This window comes from Scomber japonicus, chromosome 19, assembly GCF_027409825.1.
Source record: "Scomber japonicus isolate fScoJap1 chromosome 19, fScoJap1.pri, whole genome shotgun sequence".
NCBI lineage: Eukaryota > Metazoa > Chordata > Actinopteri > Scombriformes > Scombridae > Scomber > Scomber japonicus.
The window spans coordinates 20,049,856-20,067,985 of NC_070596.1; the positions used below are offsets into that span (position 1 = coordinate 20,049,856).

General features: G+C 40.5%; 1 protein-coding gene across 3 annotated transcripts in view; it reads left to right on the top strand.

The window, feature by feature from the left end:
• Positions 1-442: 442 nt before the first annotated feature.
• The window catches only part of nedd4l (NEDD4 like E3 ubiquitin protein ligase), a 48,128-nt gene continuing 30,440 nt past the window's right edge, over positions 443-18,130 (top strand). For all 3 annotated transcript variants that reach the window (XM_053339374.1, XM_053339376.1, XM_053339377.1), the window contains exons 1-5: positions 443-754; positions 3,057-3,130; positions 8,557-8,638; positions 10,354-10,392; positions 10,838-10,891. In XM_053339374.1, coding sequence (XP_053195349.1) covers positions 710-754; positions 3,057-3,130; positions 8,557-8,638; positions 10,354-10,392; positions 10,838-10,891 — 294 coding nt within the window. In that variant the 5' untranslated portion in view covers positions 443-709. The remainder of the gene's footprint in view (positions 755-3,056; positions 3,131-8,556; positions 8,639-10,353; positions 10,393-10,837; positions 10,892-18,130) is intronic.

Genomic DNA, 18,130 nt, shown 5'->3' on the forward strand with positions numbered 1-18,130 from the left:
AATACAAATATATTGAATTTCCCACGGTGAATATGCCATTGTTGAACGCATGCCATATTGAACCGACCTATGCGGATCAGTGTTTTCTGTGGATGCGGAGGGTTACCACCTTAACGAGACTAGTTAACTGGAAATAGTGACATCATCTGTGACATAGATAGCTACAAAAAATCATGACAATGTTAAAATTTTAGTTGTTTTGCGAGACACAACCCCACACACCCTGAAATAAAGCTTAAAAACACACACATATAGAAGAAGATGCATTCCTTGTCCACGCCCTCTGTCATTTCATTGGCCGGCGAGAAGCTTTGGGAAGTTCACGATGCATCTGATTGGTTGATTCTGTCAGCAATCACGCCTTTCTGGCACATGATTGGCTGATCTGTTAGGAGGAAGTCAAGTGTCACAACCAACATTTCGAGGCAGGGGGGATGTAAGCTCGGAGTTGACAAAAGCGATCTGTCTCAGTCGAAACATTTTGGACACAGTTATCTTTTTTTACATTTCAAAGTTGAGCCCTGGACGCTGGCGAGGATTACGTTGATTTATTCCGCTGTGAATCGAGCACCTGTGCCGTGCCGACGACTCGGTGTCACCGTGGATTTTAGCACCGCAGAGAGGAAAGTGGGACTTTATTGTTAAAGGCTAGCCAGCTAGTTTTGCCAGGCGGCTTGTTTTTGCGTGCATAGCGTGGACCACAGACTATATGGCTACGAATTACGAGCCAATATATGGACTTTCAGAAGATGAGGTAAGCTTTAATCCCAACAAAGCAAGCAGCAGACACGGATAAATGTCTCTCATTGGATGGGGGTTTGCTGGTAGACTTAGCTAATGTTAGCTGGTAGTCAAGCTAACAAGCCCTCACCCACATTCCGTAGTAATGTTCAGGCAGCTGTCAATTTCCAGCCATTAGTTTATCCACCTTTAGTTTCAGTAAGTACTGCATGAATCAAACCCTTTGTTGCAACAATCGTGATAATAAGCTGTTTAAATCCACCGAGCAAGTCTCTGTTGGGTGTATGAACGACTTGAAGTTCCCCTTTTTAAAAAAACTGCTGTTTTGAAGCCCCAGATGTGCAGTGGAGACATTGATCCGCTTATTGGGTGGAGGGCTTGCATGGCATCACAAGCAAACCACCTCTTGTCAGTAATCAAATCTGTTTGATGGTGAGGTGACCACTAAACCAGCTTGAGCGCATGCATGTTTTGCATGCATGTTTTTTTTTCACTGGCCAATGAGATCAATATCCACTTGTGTGGTGAACTCTTGTGTTGGGTTTGGACATCCAGAGATGCGTCAATAATAAAGTAGTGAAGTGATGGTGTAATGTAACTTAAACGTTGTTTTACCTGACAGCATGTAAGTCACGAGTCAAACATGAGAGCATCGACCGACTAACAAAACAAATTGGCAAACCGAGCAGCTGTCATATCAACCAGCTACATTACTAATACAGTCAGGAATAGTAAGGCTGGGTATTATTTTTGGTTGATCTGGTAGGATGACTTAAGAGATTTTCTTGGTTCGCAAGGGAAAACAAGGGGTGTGACTGATTGTTGAGGTTATCCTCTGCTTTCATCAGAAGACTGAACTCTCACTGCAGAGAGAGATTTGCATGTGGCAACTGACGATGTGCAAAGGTGATTTGCACTTTGTTATATTACCTGGAAGCCAGTTTAATGCATGCACAGTATTTCTCATTGGCAGGTGCATGTTACATTGAAATGAAATGGCTAGTATCTAGATACATACTCCAAATTTCTGACTGAAAAATGTTATGCCTGAGATTAGAACATTTAATGGACTTTAAGTAGGGCTGGGCAATAAATCCATATTATATCTATATTATGATATTTTATAGAGATTTTAATATCGTAATATCATGATGTGGAATAAGTGTTGTTCTTTTCCTGCTTTTAAAGGCTGCATTACAGTAAGAATGTAATTGATCTGAGCTCTATCTGCCTGTATCCATTTTGTTATTATATCCACAATTACTGGTGATTACTGGTCAAAAATCTTATTGCTTGAATATTTTGTGAAAGCACAGATCCCTGCAATATTGTCAATATATCAATATCAATATACAAGTATTTGGTCAAACATATTGTGATATTTGATTCTGCCCATATTGCCCAGCTCTAACAGCAAGTAATCTAACCCAGATAGTGTTTGTTTTGCTGTCTAGGTCACGTTTTTCTGCTTTCATAGGTTTTGTGCTGCCCTGTCTCCTCTGTCACTCATTATTAGAGGGGGGAGGCATGCCTAAAACAGCATTCCACACAACAACAGCAGGGCACCGGTTTTCACTTGGCATTCACCGTGTTCATTAGTCTCCCCAAGTCAAGGTTTTAAGACAATTGTGGGCCCACATTCCACGAGACAATGTATTTCCTGTGACCATGAAGTAAACACTCAGTAATGTTACGCCCTCAGATCCAGGCCATGGCCCAAGGCAACAGCTGGGTTGGCCTGGGTTCCTTACCCCAGTTATCTCCTTCACTCAGCTCAGCACATGTCATAAGTAAAACCGAAAGAATCCGTTATTAGCTTTTATGTACGTATGTTATATTGAACCAGTTGACCCAGATGTGTGCAAATGATGGAAATGCTCATCACAATTTCCTAAAGCCCGAATTGGTGTCGTCACTTTGCTCCTTTTTATCCGACCAACACCACAAAAACCCAAAGATAGGAAGTTTGCTAATCATGAAAGACAAATAACAAAGACTCATAATTTAGAAGGTTTAGCGATTTAATTGATGATCAAAATAGTTGCTGATTTTTAAAAAGAATCTGTCAGTCATTTAATTTAGTTATCGTTTTAGCACTTAAGTGTTTAAATTTAGCTTATGTTAGGTCATCTGAAAAGGCTGGAAGCTTTTTCTGATACAACTCACATATCAAATCTAGGTCAGGGTTATTGACTGGAAGACGGGAGGTTGATGCAACCAGCATCTTGAAATGTTTTGAAGAGGCTTGAATGTTTTCTCCATGTGTTTGATTAAATCTCTCTCTCTCTCTCATTCTCTCTTTCTCTCTCTTGCAGAATGAAACCAGAGTGTTGCGAGTTAAGGTCATTGCAGGAATTGATTTGGCGAAGAAAGACATCATAGGAGCCAGGTGAGCATCACAGCAGGTTGTTTTTTGGAAAGACAAACCAGAAGATGCTGTTGTCATCAGAGGTCCCAGCATTGTTACACTGTTTTACCACTTTGATGATGTCATGACTGTGAGAATGTGCGGGCCTAGTCAGTGCACCTGCTGGTTATACAATCAACATATTTTAATATTTTGGGCACTACAAAGCTCAATACTATATGTCTTGTCATTCAGTTTTGTTACATACTGTATTTAAGCTACATATGACAGAACCTGTCTTATGTACACTTATGATTTATCAGAGACATTTATATGACAAAATCCAAACATACAGCTAAAAAGTCGACTCTAAGACCAAGCTCAGACCCTGAAGCTATGGCACTGTGTACAAAATAATGCTCTTTGATTTCGAGTGTCTCCTTCAATCTGCCCTTTAAGCCTTGAACAGCACAGTTTTACCAACTTTCACTACATTCCTTCTACTTACAAAGACCTTGAACTCCCCAAATGTTAATGAATGATTACCTATCTGCTTCTCCTATCCTACTCATAACCTACCTCCCATTACACTTTTTCTAGATAAAAGCATTTGACTAATAATTATACACACACTCACATACTTTCCCACACAAATGAACTACTTAAACTTAAACTTTTGAGGCTCTTTGAAGTGTTTTGTTCATCGGGGGGCCTTTTTGCCTCATGCCGTCTGACGTCCTGTTGTCACGTACTGTCCTGTCATGAAGTGTAACTCACTCTTATCACAACTTTTATATGACATTGCGTAATATCCCTATGTGGAGTTGTGCGTGACGTTTGTGTCGGGTTTCTCTTTTTTTTGCACGGCTAAGCAGCGTGACTTCTGCCCTCCTCATTTTAATTACCTACATCTCTGTACGTGCAGTGCGAGAACAGCGTGATCAATTACTAATACACAAAGTAACCATCAAACTCTGCTAATCTGTTATTGTTTTGTTGTTGCTGCTAAATGCAAAAAAAATCTTATGAACTTGGTCCTTTTTAGTCCAGGCCAAAGTCTAACTTCAGGGTTAGCAAACAAATTAAAAAACAAAATAAGAAAAATAAAAAAAAAATAAAAAAAGGTGGATAATTATAAGAGTGGTAAGGAGTTAAGTACAGTAAATTATAATAAAATCAAGGGCGGGTTATAGTACATAGGCAGTAGCAGACAAGACAGTCTAGAGTACCGGTACATTCTTTTCATTAAATACATCATGTTGGTAAAAGTTATCTGATACCAGGTGTTGTTACAAGGCTGCAGTTCTTGACACAATTGCGGCACTGGTACGTTTTAAATATCAAGTGTACAGGAAGAGAGTATTACTAATGCTAGCTTGTTCAAAATTAAGATTGTATATATGGATACAAATGTCCTTTAGTGTCTGCAGTTATGTTGCTTTTTTACTCCCACAACACACTCCCTTGATAGCAGATTATTAGAAGGGGAATTGCCTGAATCAATGGCCCATAAAGGTAGAAAGTAAATAGATAGATCTGCATATGAAAATATAATAATATAATAAAAATGTACGAAGCAGTTTTGCAGTAAAGCTTAGAACGTGCTGCCTCACTGGAGATAGCTCTTCACCATGATTTAACTGCTTAAACAAACAAACACGAGAAGGCCAACAAATAGTCTGAGGCAACGCCCGTTTGGAACAAAGCACACCATCAGAATTAAATTATTTGATCCGATCTTCAGTTAAGGAACAAACAGCAGTATTTAAAGGCTGTCGGTATTTGCTGGAATCGTTGTGTGACGAGTGTGAGCGTCATCTAAATAAGAACACTGTTTCTACTGTTATTAATAGTGATGCATTGTATCTGAGCTATGAAAAAGATGACATTGTCAGAGGAAGAGTTTGGCATGTTTAGCACTGTGTGTGTGTGAGTGCTGCTCAAATGCCAGAGAGTGCATGTGTTAGAATCCTGATGCCCCGCTGGCAGGGACGGCTCGGCCCCGGCTCAGGAGAAAACCCAACTGTAATGAAGAAACACTGAATGAGGGCTCGATGTGTGGCGAGCTACCACAGGAGACAGTGCTGACTTGGCAGTCTGTCATCTCGTAAGATGCTCAAACAGTGCCGGCTTGTTCTTTTTTTTTTTTTTTGCTCCAAACCTGTTCCTGTTTCTGCTCTATTCTGTAATTCGGCTACGTTTGTTCTATTGTGCTCCTCTTTTTTGTAATTGAAGACTAAATGAAACAGCCTGCCGTTTTGTTTTCATTTTTCTTTTAAGGTGTTGATAGAAAATCGAGGAATTCGCATGCAATCAAACAACAAGTGGACCGAGCTAGTCATTTCTTTTTTGAGCCGTGTTAGTTTAGTTTAGCTTTCATCTGCCAGTGTTGACCTGAAGTTGCCTGTCTGTCTCCCTCAGCAGGATTTTTGGTTGATAAAGGGAAGGAGACAAGGAGGACTCTCAGTGCAGCCGAGATACAGTAGGCCCATTGTTTTTGTTTAGTCACAGCACATCACAGAACCAGAAAAACACACAATTAGAGACTGTGGGGTTCCTGGAGACGTTAATTAGCGACCAAGCAAGTTTTTCTTTAGGTCTGTTTGTAGCTTATTTTTAAAAAATAAATCTCCCATCTCTTCAGCCCACTCACTTTCAGCTTGTTTCTCTTGCTGCTCTCAGACCAGGCAGACCAAATGTTATTTTGGCTATATCTGTATTCAGATTATTTTTTGTTATATCGAGTCTGGATGGCGTGATATCCCACGGAAACTGATTACGGCAAATGAGATTTAAAACGCATTTGTTGATGGTTTGAAATACGATTCGAATAGATTTTCTAACTTTGCGTGTTAAATCTCTCCCACTGCAATCAAAATGCCATTTACTCAACAGGAAATGTAAAACACAGCAGTAATGTCTGGAGGGAAAAAAAGAAAGGATTTTAATGATGTAGCGTTGGTGTGAAGATGATGTGTCTTTATAGTTTTATGTAGCTGCAGCTCGCTATTTTACTTCCACACTGCAGAAAAAGTTAGATTACGTACGTATACATTGACAGAAGTTACTTAAGGACACATAGTAGAGGTGCACGAAATTGCACCATAAACATTGTGACAGTGAATTTTGATCTGTGCAATGGGTATGTGATATACAACGCCCTCACATCTCGTCTTACATTTAAATCTTCTTACAATACTACACCATCCAGAAACTATTTAACCATAGACGTCTCATGTGTATGCACTAATCTCAACAGAACTGGTTTCGGGTATGCACCGTCCTCTTTAAGTGGAATGAGCTGCAAACAGGCAGTTTTAAAGCTTCTTCTAAATATTTATTGATTGTGACCATCTGACTGTAGCTGTGTTGTTTCTATTTGCCGATTGTGTGCTTGTCTCTGGAAAAAGAGTTCTCGATTGTGATATTATATATATATATATATATAATATAGGCCAGCAACAAACGATTATTTTCATTATCGATTTAAACTGGTGATTATTTTCTTTTATTAATTAGTTGTCAAATAATGGAGCATAACATCTATCAACACAAACAAACCCAAGGTATTTAGTTTACAATCAAAAAGAAACCAGGAAATATGAGAAGTCAGAAAGTCCGAAAATGTTCCTCTTTAAAAATGAGTCAAAATTATTAATTGATTATTAGAATAGTTGGTAATTAATTTAACAGTTGGCAACTAATCCAAGAATCGACTAATCATAAATATTATTATAATACATATTAGAACCTGACCGATACTGAACTTTTGGGGCTGATACGGATATTAGGGTCAGATGTCAATATATCCACTGATAATCTTGTATGTACAGAATACATAAATGCACATTTTTTGAAATGTGGGTATCAAACACGTGCAGCGTATTTAACAGTTTAACTATAAACATTTTTGTGTAAAACGACATTAGTGCACTAAAACATCACTGGGAATTTCATTATTATAAATTCCAATAAACAATACAACACTTACAAAAACAAAACAAAAATATGTACGTATTTATTCAACTTGAATTAAGAAAAATGATATAATATACATTAAATGCTGCCTATACAACTATAAAATATCAGTGCACGTCTGTGATAGGCCAATAATATCAGCTGACTGACATATAGGTCTGGCCCTAGTATGATCTGATGAGACCATATCTATGAGACAGGGATCAGACTTGGACATGCAGGTCTTGTGCTCTGCATCATAATGTGTTTAGATCTCAGCAGGAGTCAGCCAGGTTAAACACCGTCACTCATCCTGGAGATTCACATCCACTTAGCTTCACTGAAGTACTTGAGCACAATCTGCTCTCAGCTGTGATCTCCCGTCTCTCATTCATACAGCGGCAGTCACTTAAGTGATTGTGTGTGTGGCGTTCTATAAAAGGGGCATAATAAAGACGAGTGCTATACAGAATCATGGGTAAAGACAGCACAGTGGTCATGTTTGTTTTTATTGACACAGTGACGCCTGTTTGACATTCTGCCTGCTTTTTGTAGCATCCACTTAAAATAACATTGGAAATAGTAAATCATTTGTAACACATTTAGTTGTCTAGGTTCGTTCGTCATGTAAAAACTAAAGACTTAATTAAAGTTTTTCTCTTTATCTCGTGTTGCCTGTTAGGACAGATCAGCAGAGTAATTGGCCTTTCCACTGAATAGTAGAGCTTTGCCTCTCTATCCAGACCTCGCTGGACATTTCTACACCGTCAGCACCTTCAAATAAACCATTTGGCGGTTCTTAAATAGCACAGTCACACACACTTCACTTACTATTTGTGCTACTCGCCTCAAAATGTTTCGCAGTTTTCTATTTTTAGCACTCTGCGTTGTCAATAAAAACATTATAGCCTAATCTCACAGTACCCAGATGTAAGCAGTTTTTATGTGTGTGTGGTTGTTGATGATAGACTCAGGTTTCAGGTATTAACGCAAGCAGTAGCCCAGCAATACAGGCCCTGTGACACCTGTGGTCAGGGATAATGTGTTGTTAGATTGGACCAACTTAAGTAAAGCACAGGTGTGGCTTATTGGAGCCAGTGTAGGAATAGCAGACTCTGCTGCTACCATTTAAAAACTACTGTAAGTACCAAATGTAAATACACTGGATTGCAGAAAAAATGCCAGCCATGAATAATATGGAAAAATGGGATTCATTTAAGGGTTATAAATTTAAAGTTTATACTTGCTTGGTTAGATTATTGTCGAGTTGAATTGTTCTTAAGTTAGATATTGCCTGATTCAAATATTAATTTTCAACTGGAAGAATATTATTTTGGTATGGGGAATTGGGATCTGAAAAAAATGGAATAACATCTTGATATATTATTGGGTTCATACTCATAATACTGCAGGAAGTTAATTTGCACCTGTGAATTTTGATGCGCTCAAGATCTTTTTTTTTTTTGCCACTGATGTCTTTTGATTCCTCTTTTTTTTGTCTGTTTCTCCAGCGACCCTTACGTCAAGCTTTCCCTTTATGTTGCGGATGAAAACAGAGAGCTCGCCTTAGTCCAAACAAAGACTATTAAAAAGGTAAGTCTTAACGTATAAAGTGGCTTTCAGCCTTCTGCCGCTACTTCATCTGTCCTTCATGGACCTTTGGCTTGTCGTGGCAGATCTCATGAACTCTAAATGTGTTTGCACCTTATCAGATTGGCCACTCCTGCTCCAGTAATCTCCTCCCCCACCTGCACCAAGTCATTTACTGTACAGCCACTTAAATTAGGCTCCCCTTTTCAATAGCAGATTTGAGATCATGACATCCTCCTGATTCCACACCCCCCCCCCCCCCCCCACCACCACTTTCTCAAATTATAGCAATCATATCATCCTGAGAGGGAGAGAGAGATTGAAAGAGAGGAAAACCACAAGAAGGCACCAGAAGGCAGCGTTTCTCTTTTCTGTTCAGGAGCGACTATTTGAGTCTAGAGGGAGACATTGGCCAAACTCTTTCCCCCCGGTGACCTGTTTTGGGGAGGACATTTATTCACAGCAGGGGGAGCTATTAGTGTAAACTTGATTCAGATGAAGTCTTGATATTAAAGTGGGTTGTGATGTTGAAACAAAATGCCCATACATTGAAGGCATGCTCTGGGGCATATGGTTTAAAGATCTCTGCACTACATGCCTTTCACTGCCTCAGGCTAGGATTTGTGGAAATGCATAATACGCAGGGATGAAGCTATTTGTTTCAATCACTGTCATGTAGCCTGCTCATGTCTACCTTGCCAAGCAGCCTTTAATTTCTTTGTCTCTTTCTCCTGGTAGGTAAGGTTCGCTTGCTGCCAGCCAACCCTCTGCTGGAGTCAGGCAGCTCAGGCCTCCATGCAGGCAGACATACTGTATGCTGCCAGTGGCCAAGCTTGCGTTATAGGCTATAAATAGCTGACAATGCACTGCTATGTGGAGCAGAAAAAGAAGCATCACTGCTCTGCTCTTCTATGCGCTTTATTTGTCTTTAAGTGGGACTCCCATGATGGTGTCTTTGTTATTGAAGCTAAGAGTTTGGCTTGTGGCAAGAAGGCATAAAACAATAACTGATAACAAAAACCCATAAAATCAGCTACTAGAAGCTGCCCTGATCTCATTTTGTAATGTCATATACTAAATGTTAATATTAACTTGTTGAGTGTTTTCATTATTTGATCAAGGAGTTTGACAGGCTTTAGTGTTATATTTTCTTTTTTTTCTTTTTTTTTTTTTTTTAAATCAAAGGGCAGCAGGTCCATTAGTAATTGATGACTCAGCAGTTGTTTTAGCTGAGATGATAGTTTATCGCCGCCGTAAAATGTTGTAAAGTGTTTATTAATCAGGGAGACTTGTGACGTCAGCGCTTCATTGACATTCTAGTGTTTAAGTCGTTTCAATCACCGTAGGAATTTTAATGAGAAGTGTCACATAGCTCTCAGACCAATAATATATCAAATGTGTGACGTCGACAGAGAGAGAGAGAGTGACATACTCGGCTGATCCATCCAGAAAGTGGATGAAGATCCTCACGGCTGTTAATCTAGAGACTAATGCCAATCAGTGGAATGTGTTGTCAGCTGTAAACTTCCTCTAACAACATAAAAGGATCACTGACGCACAAGATTGAGCCTTATTCCTCACCTAAACTCTCTACTCTCACTCTGGGGTTTGATAGATTTCATACATCTGGTCTGTTTTCTTTGTAAACTAATGATGGTGTTCACTCTGCTTCAATACATTATTTATTTGTCTAATCACATGTACGCTTTATGTTTCAGACCCTCAATCCAAAATGGAACGAGGAATTCTACTTCAGAGTGAGTTCAGATTTTTTTTTTTTTTAAACTATTTGTTTGCTTTATTAAGTTATTAAGATTCCTGTTCTCCCCAGTGTCACACTCCATGACGGTCTGTTACTGCCCTTGTTTACTCTAGAGTGGTAGTGTTAGAGTTGTTAATCTTTAGTTGCATTTCAATTGAGAAGTGAGCCCCACGTTTCACCACTGCAATCAAACAGACCATATTAGACTTTACCAGATTGGTCACATGCGTATAATAACTGCTGGTTATTTATAAAAACATTATACTTCAGTCCTATTTTGTAATGCTAAGAAGATTGACCACCATCTAGTCACAGGTAGTTACCGAGAAAGCATTTGTAAGCATGTACATCTGCATTAACTTATGCCACATAATGTAACCCAATAAACTGGGTGACTTGCTTTAACATCTACCCCCTCTGTCATTTTGTTGCCAACGCAGGTCTGTCCGCAGAATCACAGGCTACTCTTTGAGGTGTTTGATGAAAACAGATTGGTAAGATTCACACTTCATATAACCTCTTACCTATCTCTTTCGCTCGTATCACACATTAGTAATTCCAGTCTGTCATTTTTCGACAGATTTTATCAGCAACAAATGTATTTAGTTCTGCCTGCCAAGATCCTTATGCCTCTTTTAATTCATGTAATTTGTTTCTCCTTTTTAAACCATAAATTGGATCGCCTTGATAATATCTCATCTGATTTCCTCTTGTAATAATGGGGTTTCCAGTACTGCTTTCTTATATGTTTTTTGTCTCAATTACGCCGTTTAAACATGTGTCACCGAATGTAATGTGATGATTATGATTGATATCTCTGCATACCTTTATTGCATTGTAACTCAGTTCCCTGGAACCACTTTCATTTCACTTCACGCATCATACAGTAAGTAACTTGGAATTGTTTGTTTATCGTCACTTCTACCTGTGTCATCACATTCTTCTTTTGAAGTCTTTGACACATTGCCACATTTGAAACCTCAGGATTTCAGCTGGGCATGCGACGCTGCACATGAGGAGAAGTGAGCAGAGGCGTTGCTGCTAGCTCCATCACCCTGCTGCACAACTGTAGTACATGAACAACTCCTACATTCGTCTTACGTCAAGTTTCTCGGATCTACTCTACAGACACTAGTTTCCTTTACATGTGAAATTAAACCCGTTGTAGGCCTTCAGTTGCCATGACAACAAGATGTCTGCACAATGTCAAGTGTTGTAGTAATTAAAAACAGCACAAGTGGCTTTTTATAATTAATTCACTAATTCACACTCATGTTTAAAGGTTCCTTCACCTTCACAAACCATTGTCGCAGGAGTCAGTAGTGGGAAGTGGTTGTTGACATAAGAGAGATATGATTCTGTGGAAGAAGGGGGATGCTTCTCTGAAAGAGGTTTAGCTCTGCAGTGATATTTGTTTCTCAGTAACTCTGGAGCTTTAACTTGATGTTTGATAAAACAAACAATGGTTGCAGCCCAACACTGTATTTTATGTTCTTGGCTGCATAAGGCACACATTCTGTCTGGGTCTCGCAGGTTCAGGGATACTGCTTTTGTACGTGGAGGACCGACATGGGAAGTAGAAAGATTTGTGCTTGGGTCGTTGGGTTTGTGGTTTTTGTAACAAGATTATCAGCACATTCTGTAATTATCTGCAGATGATTTGCATTCATGCAATTACTTTTATGTTCATGTTTTATGCAATACACTGATTTAACCAATATATTGCACTGATTTAACCAGTGTGTATAGAAGGGTATAACTCAAGACAGCCTTAAGCCCAGTCCTCTCCTTATAAGTCTGAAGGGGTGCTCTTCTGTCTATCTCTAGATGCATGCCAAGTCACTTCATCCACCACTGGCCAATATTTTTTTGAAGGGGCTACTTGTTCTGTTGTGTCCATGAATTAATGGTTTATTTGTCAGAATGGATGAAAAGTTTTGCTTGCTTTTCTGCTATAGCCCCTGCAATAGATATGGTTTGATTATGTGTACTTATAGAAATACTAATCCACTTGATACACTGAATGTTGACTAATGTGCCTACAAATTATAAGATATCTATGTAGGAAGAGTGACAGGTTAAAATAGAGTATAAAGAAAGGGGCTTAATAGACCTACAGTACAGTGTAGTACTTTGTTTGAAGCAAGCATCATTTGGCTAGCTGGGCTCACTGCCATTGGACCACACATTGGCATTGTGTTTCTTTTATACAGAACAGTCTCCATAACATTTCACACACACACACATTTATTGACTGTGCCTAACACTGTAGGCAGTGTGTCATCCCTTAGTGTTACCAGTTGCCAAGCCACGATTTCTCTCTTGCACTACAGTCTTTTCCTTTTTGACTGCATCTCTGGTCTCTCCAGTCTATATCGCCCGTCTCCCTGATGCCCTGTCGTCCACAACACAGAAGAAGGAATTCTTTTGTTTGTGTCATCTTCCTTTTTTCCTTTCACCATCAGTGATGTGCTTTATGAGGCCGATAAGGTGACGAACTGTGGGCTAAACCATATGCCGAAGCAGTCATGCTCAAAACAAGGAGGCCACTTTTGGATGCTATACTGTTCTCTCTCTGAAAGGCCAAAATTATCATAAGGGCTTTGTCATTTCTGTGCATGAAGGCGGACAATCTCCCCACTAACTCTGGCCTCAGGGCAAAGTACACTAAACCCCCATTTTCACGCTGATACGCTGGTGAATCACTTTTCTCTGTAGCAGTGTGAAGCATTCTCTCATGAAGTGTTAAAGAATCATGATTTGTTTGCTGTATTTCAGCATCGTAGCCTAGCATCACAGCTGAGCTGTTTTTTGGATGCAAATAGAGTTGCCTATAAAAGCAGCAGACATTTAAGTGTTTGGCTGTATATCGGAGGCACCGAATGTCTATTCTGTTTGAAGAAGACTTGGATATCTTTTCCCCAGAGAGGACTGTGCTGTTTGCACTATCAAAGCTGCTATCTGTCAGATATTCTGCTCCCCTCTCTCTACCACTGCTTTTTTTTCTCGTCCATTTTTAGCAACAGCTTCCTTGTGCTTCTTCTTTTTGTGTTTCCAAGCCACAAGAAGTAGTAACATGGGTTCAATTCATCCTCCTGGTTTCTTGGTGAATTTAGCATTTTTTTAATGGGACCATTGAGTCCAAGTGGTATTAGTGGTTCATTAAGAAAAGACATCTTTATTTAATGTTGTGTGTATACAGTACCTCTTTATAGATGGCGTGGATGGTGAATTATGTGTTTGTATACAACAGATTATTGGTTCTGTTCCCATCATCCTCTCGTGGGGGCAATGGCATGATACTTGGGCAGATCAGAGGAAGGAGGGTCATATTTTGATGTTTTTAGAGAAGTAACTTATCTTACATGATGGAGACAGAAGTGAAACTTGGCTACACAAACTCAGGTATCAGCTTTAAGTCAGCGAATGAAGTGGTAGTTAATGACAAAATTAAAAGAACTCTGTGAAATAAGGACATTAATGTTAAGTGTGGAGGCAGCATTGAGTCGTTTGTGTTTGGGGGGCCAGTTGGCACTTGAGGGCAGCATTGGGTGGTAACAGGAGGTGATGCACCCATTTGTGGTCACATGACTGACAGGCAGCCCACCGTCACCTCGGAAACCAGGAGCGCCGGCCGCTCTTATCCAATCATGTCAGGAATGCTGGCCATCACTCGGCTCAGGCTATTTCTGATGTCTGTCGCTAGTGCTTAGTAGTGCTAAGAGTCTGGCAGGGATTCTTTTCTTTATTTTGTTTCTCCCCCTCCCCCTTTCTCTCTTTAGCCTTCACTCTTCCACTCCTTCCAGTGAGTAGTGTAAAGTTGTCAGCTCAATTGCAGTGACTGTTTGGTTTTTTGTGGTGTGACTTTTTTTTCCTCCGTGCAGTTTACTGTGGGAAGGAAAGTTGTGGAAGAGACTCAGAGAGGGGTGGTGGGGGTGGGGGTGAGAGGCGAGAGAGAGCAGAAGAAAAAAAAAGGGGGCTCAGTCATCCAGTCAGCCAAAGGAGAGAAGTGGGCGACACTAGGAGACTGAGACGAGAGCCAGAGGAGAGAACCAAAGCAGTCAGAGAGAGAGTGAGAGGAAACGGGAGCTGTGGGACGTGAGGTGAAAATGGCACAACGTCTGCGTTTGTACTTTGGCTCTGGCCGCAGTAACACAGCCCCGGATATACTGGAAGGAGACTCCGAGGAGCAGCAGGGAGACAATGATGTGGTCACAGCGTTCCGCATGCAGCCACCTCCGATATCAAGACCTACTCAGGGGCCAGCCGATCAACACATCCCACCTTTTGGTGCGCGCTTGGAGCCTTCTCTTAAACGCAGCTCCTCCATGTTCATACCTCAGCTCGCCGCCTACGCTGAACCACGGCCCACCAAGAGTTCCTCCATGCACATTTCCCTGCAGCGCTCCAATGGATCAAGTAATGGAGATTCCAGTGGCCACACTGATGATGTCCCGCCACCCTGTTATACTCCTCCAGGACCTGCGCCTGCCTATACTGAACCACAGATCCAAGCGGGCGTTCCGCTTCATCCACCTCCTCCATACTACAGCCCAGATTCTTTAAACTCTCAAACAGAGCTGAACCTGCCCAAGCGCAGGGTGTTTAGTATCGGTTCCAATGGCCATACAATGTATAGCAGAGGCCAACCTGGTATCAGTGTTGGGGGTATTTGTATCCAGAGGAACTCTCCTGATGGATCTGACATCCAGCATTTCAGAATCCTCCCTTATGGTGGTACTGGCTGGTCTGTCCAGCAGCAAAGCCACGACCAGAGCTCTGGTGCTAATGCAGGAACACAGAGAGTAGTGTTTCAGCTCCAGCAAAATCAGAACCAGGATCAAAACCATGGCAGGCAACAGGCTGCTGCACCCCAGGAAGAATGCACCAATGTTGGATTTGTTAGCTCAAGCGGTAGCTGTATGGTGCGTTACCCCAGAATTCGACTGGACAGAAGCTTGTCTCATCAGAGGCTTTTGCTGAACAATCAAGATAGCCAACCCATAGAAGAGAACCACACTGATGTGGAGACACAGAGAATGGAGGCAAGAAACAGATCTAATGGCTGCACTTTTAAAATCAGTGGGGATACCCCCAGAAGGCAGCCTCATTTCAAGATTTATTTTACTCCTGGTGGAGGTGGAGATCAGGATATGAGCCTTGGCAATGATTCGACGAGGAATAATCCCAAGGTAAAAATTATTGGAAAAAGTTAGTTGGACTGTGAACTTTTTTGTCAATTTTTTAAATGGAAAAATATTATGGTTTGAGGATTTAGTGTTTTCCAAGCATTGTGGAAATTTGAAAGATTATAAAGACACATGCACAATGTGTAGTCTTAATGATGAGTAAATAAGTCTTCTCACTCATATGACATTTATTTGACATAATAGCATGTGTACTGTAGCCAGAGGATGGGGAATTATTTAGTAGGAGTATGGACATTACAAATGAGAATCAGAGTGACATGTATACTCTGTATTACGTGTATTATGCAATGTGTTTAGTATTTCATACCTAGTGTGTGAAGTTGTTCGAATATCAGTCATTTCACTCACTGAATTTCGCCCAGATGAGGAGCGATCTGTATGGTGCAGGAAGAGGGTGGTGACATTCTGGGAAGTGAAAGCACAGACAGGGTTGTTGAGCTAAATCACACACACTGGCTTTCTTTCACTTCATGACCACAGGCATTTGAAATTTTACACACATTAGCCAATTCAGTCACGAAAGGAAAACAGGAACAGGCTTTTGGATGAATGGATAATTTCTCCCTGTGCACTTGTTGCTTTCTGTTTCACAGAAATGTGACACTAAAGTTTGATTATACCCATAACTGCAGCCAGTGCTCTTTGAGAGCTGGCTGTTTCTATCTTTAGTCTGTTTCGAGCGTGGTTGTTGATTTTGAGAGCGGGCAGGCGGCATGTCTTCTTTGGCTCTAGGCTGGTATGGATCTGTATCCTAGCAGCTGCTCCGCGAGTGATTAAGCACTAAGATGTCGTTACAGCCCAAATGATGATCAAGAAGTTGAACAAGCTGTCCGTATCAGTAGGTTCCTAAAAGGCTGAATACATCTGATGTTGCCGTTTGTTCTACTTTCATGTGAAGCTCAAACTATGAAAGCAGAACAGATCTAAAGGCTTCACTTTAATAAACAGTGCGTCACATTACCAAATTCATTGCTCCCAAACTTTCAGCAGTATGCTCTTAAGTCATTTTTTTCCTTTTCTCAATGTAAGATTTTGGTAATGAACTCAAACTTAAGTAGATGCTGAAAATAACAGCAATATAGAGTAGATATTTAAAATCTTTGACTATATAAGGATTATTCTCTCTCGTTTCTTATGAAGCATGTGCTGTCATGAGTCTGGATGGATTATAAACAGAAATGTCTGCTTGTCTAAATCTTTTTATTTATACAACCTGGACGTTTAAACTGCTATACCAGCAGTTCCCAGTGGTTGTGAACTTGTAACCCCTGAAAATGGAGCAATATGTGAGCTCCTGTCACAGGTTATGAGTATCTGTGTTGTGACCAATTAGTCAAAAAGTAATGTTTCCTTCCTCAGATTGATTTTGAAGGTTAAAAAATATTGCAAAATATATTTGTTCTGCTTTTGTATCCTGTTCATCATCTCTTGAGCACATTTGCTTGTGCTTGCGACACTTTAGGGGTGGAGGCGGGTATAATGTATCATACTTAATACAAAATTATGTGACACTATGGTGTAAGTATGCCTCAATAAGGAGATGTATTTTGTTGTTGTAGTGTGCATCTCTGACTCTGAAAGTCCAGGGTGTCATGAAGATAATGCTATGCCAGATTTTAATCACGTGAATAACATTTTAATACTCCACAAATGTATCCACACCAGACTAAGCACTGCTAACATTTAACCCACATGTGATAAATTAAATATAAACTATGGTAAAATATCTCTTTGGTTTGCTAATATTTCCAGTTCCCCACTAATGCATACGCAATCCTAATTTATTTTTAGTTAGGATTGTTTTTGACAGCTCTTAGGACACACTTGAATTTATTTTACACACCATCTCATTTCCCCTTTTTTAAATACATCTGGTGTTGTGTTACCCCAGGGCATCCCGTTTCTCATGCAACAAGGAAATCCTCATATAGACCATAATGACAGGTCTTCCCCAACTGGTAGTCTGGAGTTGGAGTGCCCTGCATGGGACACTACGCACGTGTGCTTTTGTGTGTGTGTGTGTGTGTGTGTGTGTGTGTATGTGTGTGTGTGTGCCAGCTAGACAAGCTGCAGACAGCTATGCCACTGTGCTGTGCCCTTGTTACAGCCCTGCCTAGACCCCCCTCCCTCTCAGTTGCCATTCACAAAGAGCTTTTGCAGGCCACTGGGCTTGCTATATTTACCTGAGAGGGGATTGTGGACGGATGTAGGGCGGGGGGTGGTGGGATGCTCTCTTTATTTTGGTCCAGTAGCATGTGAGAGGGATTCAGATTAGTATTGTTGTGAAGGGGTTTTCTCCGTCAGCTCTGACCTGCATGGCATTGTAATTCAGTTGTGTCAACACAGAGACTGTTGAGTAGGTGAGATAACCTTTTCACACGTCCGTACCAGCCTGGACATATTCCAGGTTGTCCTATATCATAAACTCCTCATCTGTTCACACTTCTTCATGTGGCTACAGTAGCATTGCCAATTCTAACCCAAATCTCAGTTACCTCTTATGGTATATAGCCCTTTTCTCTT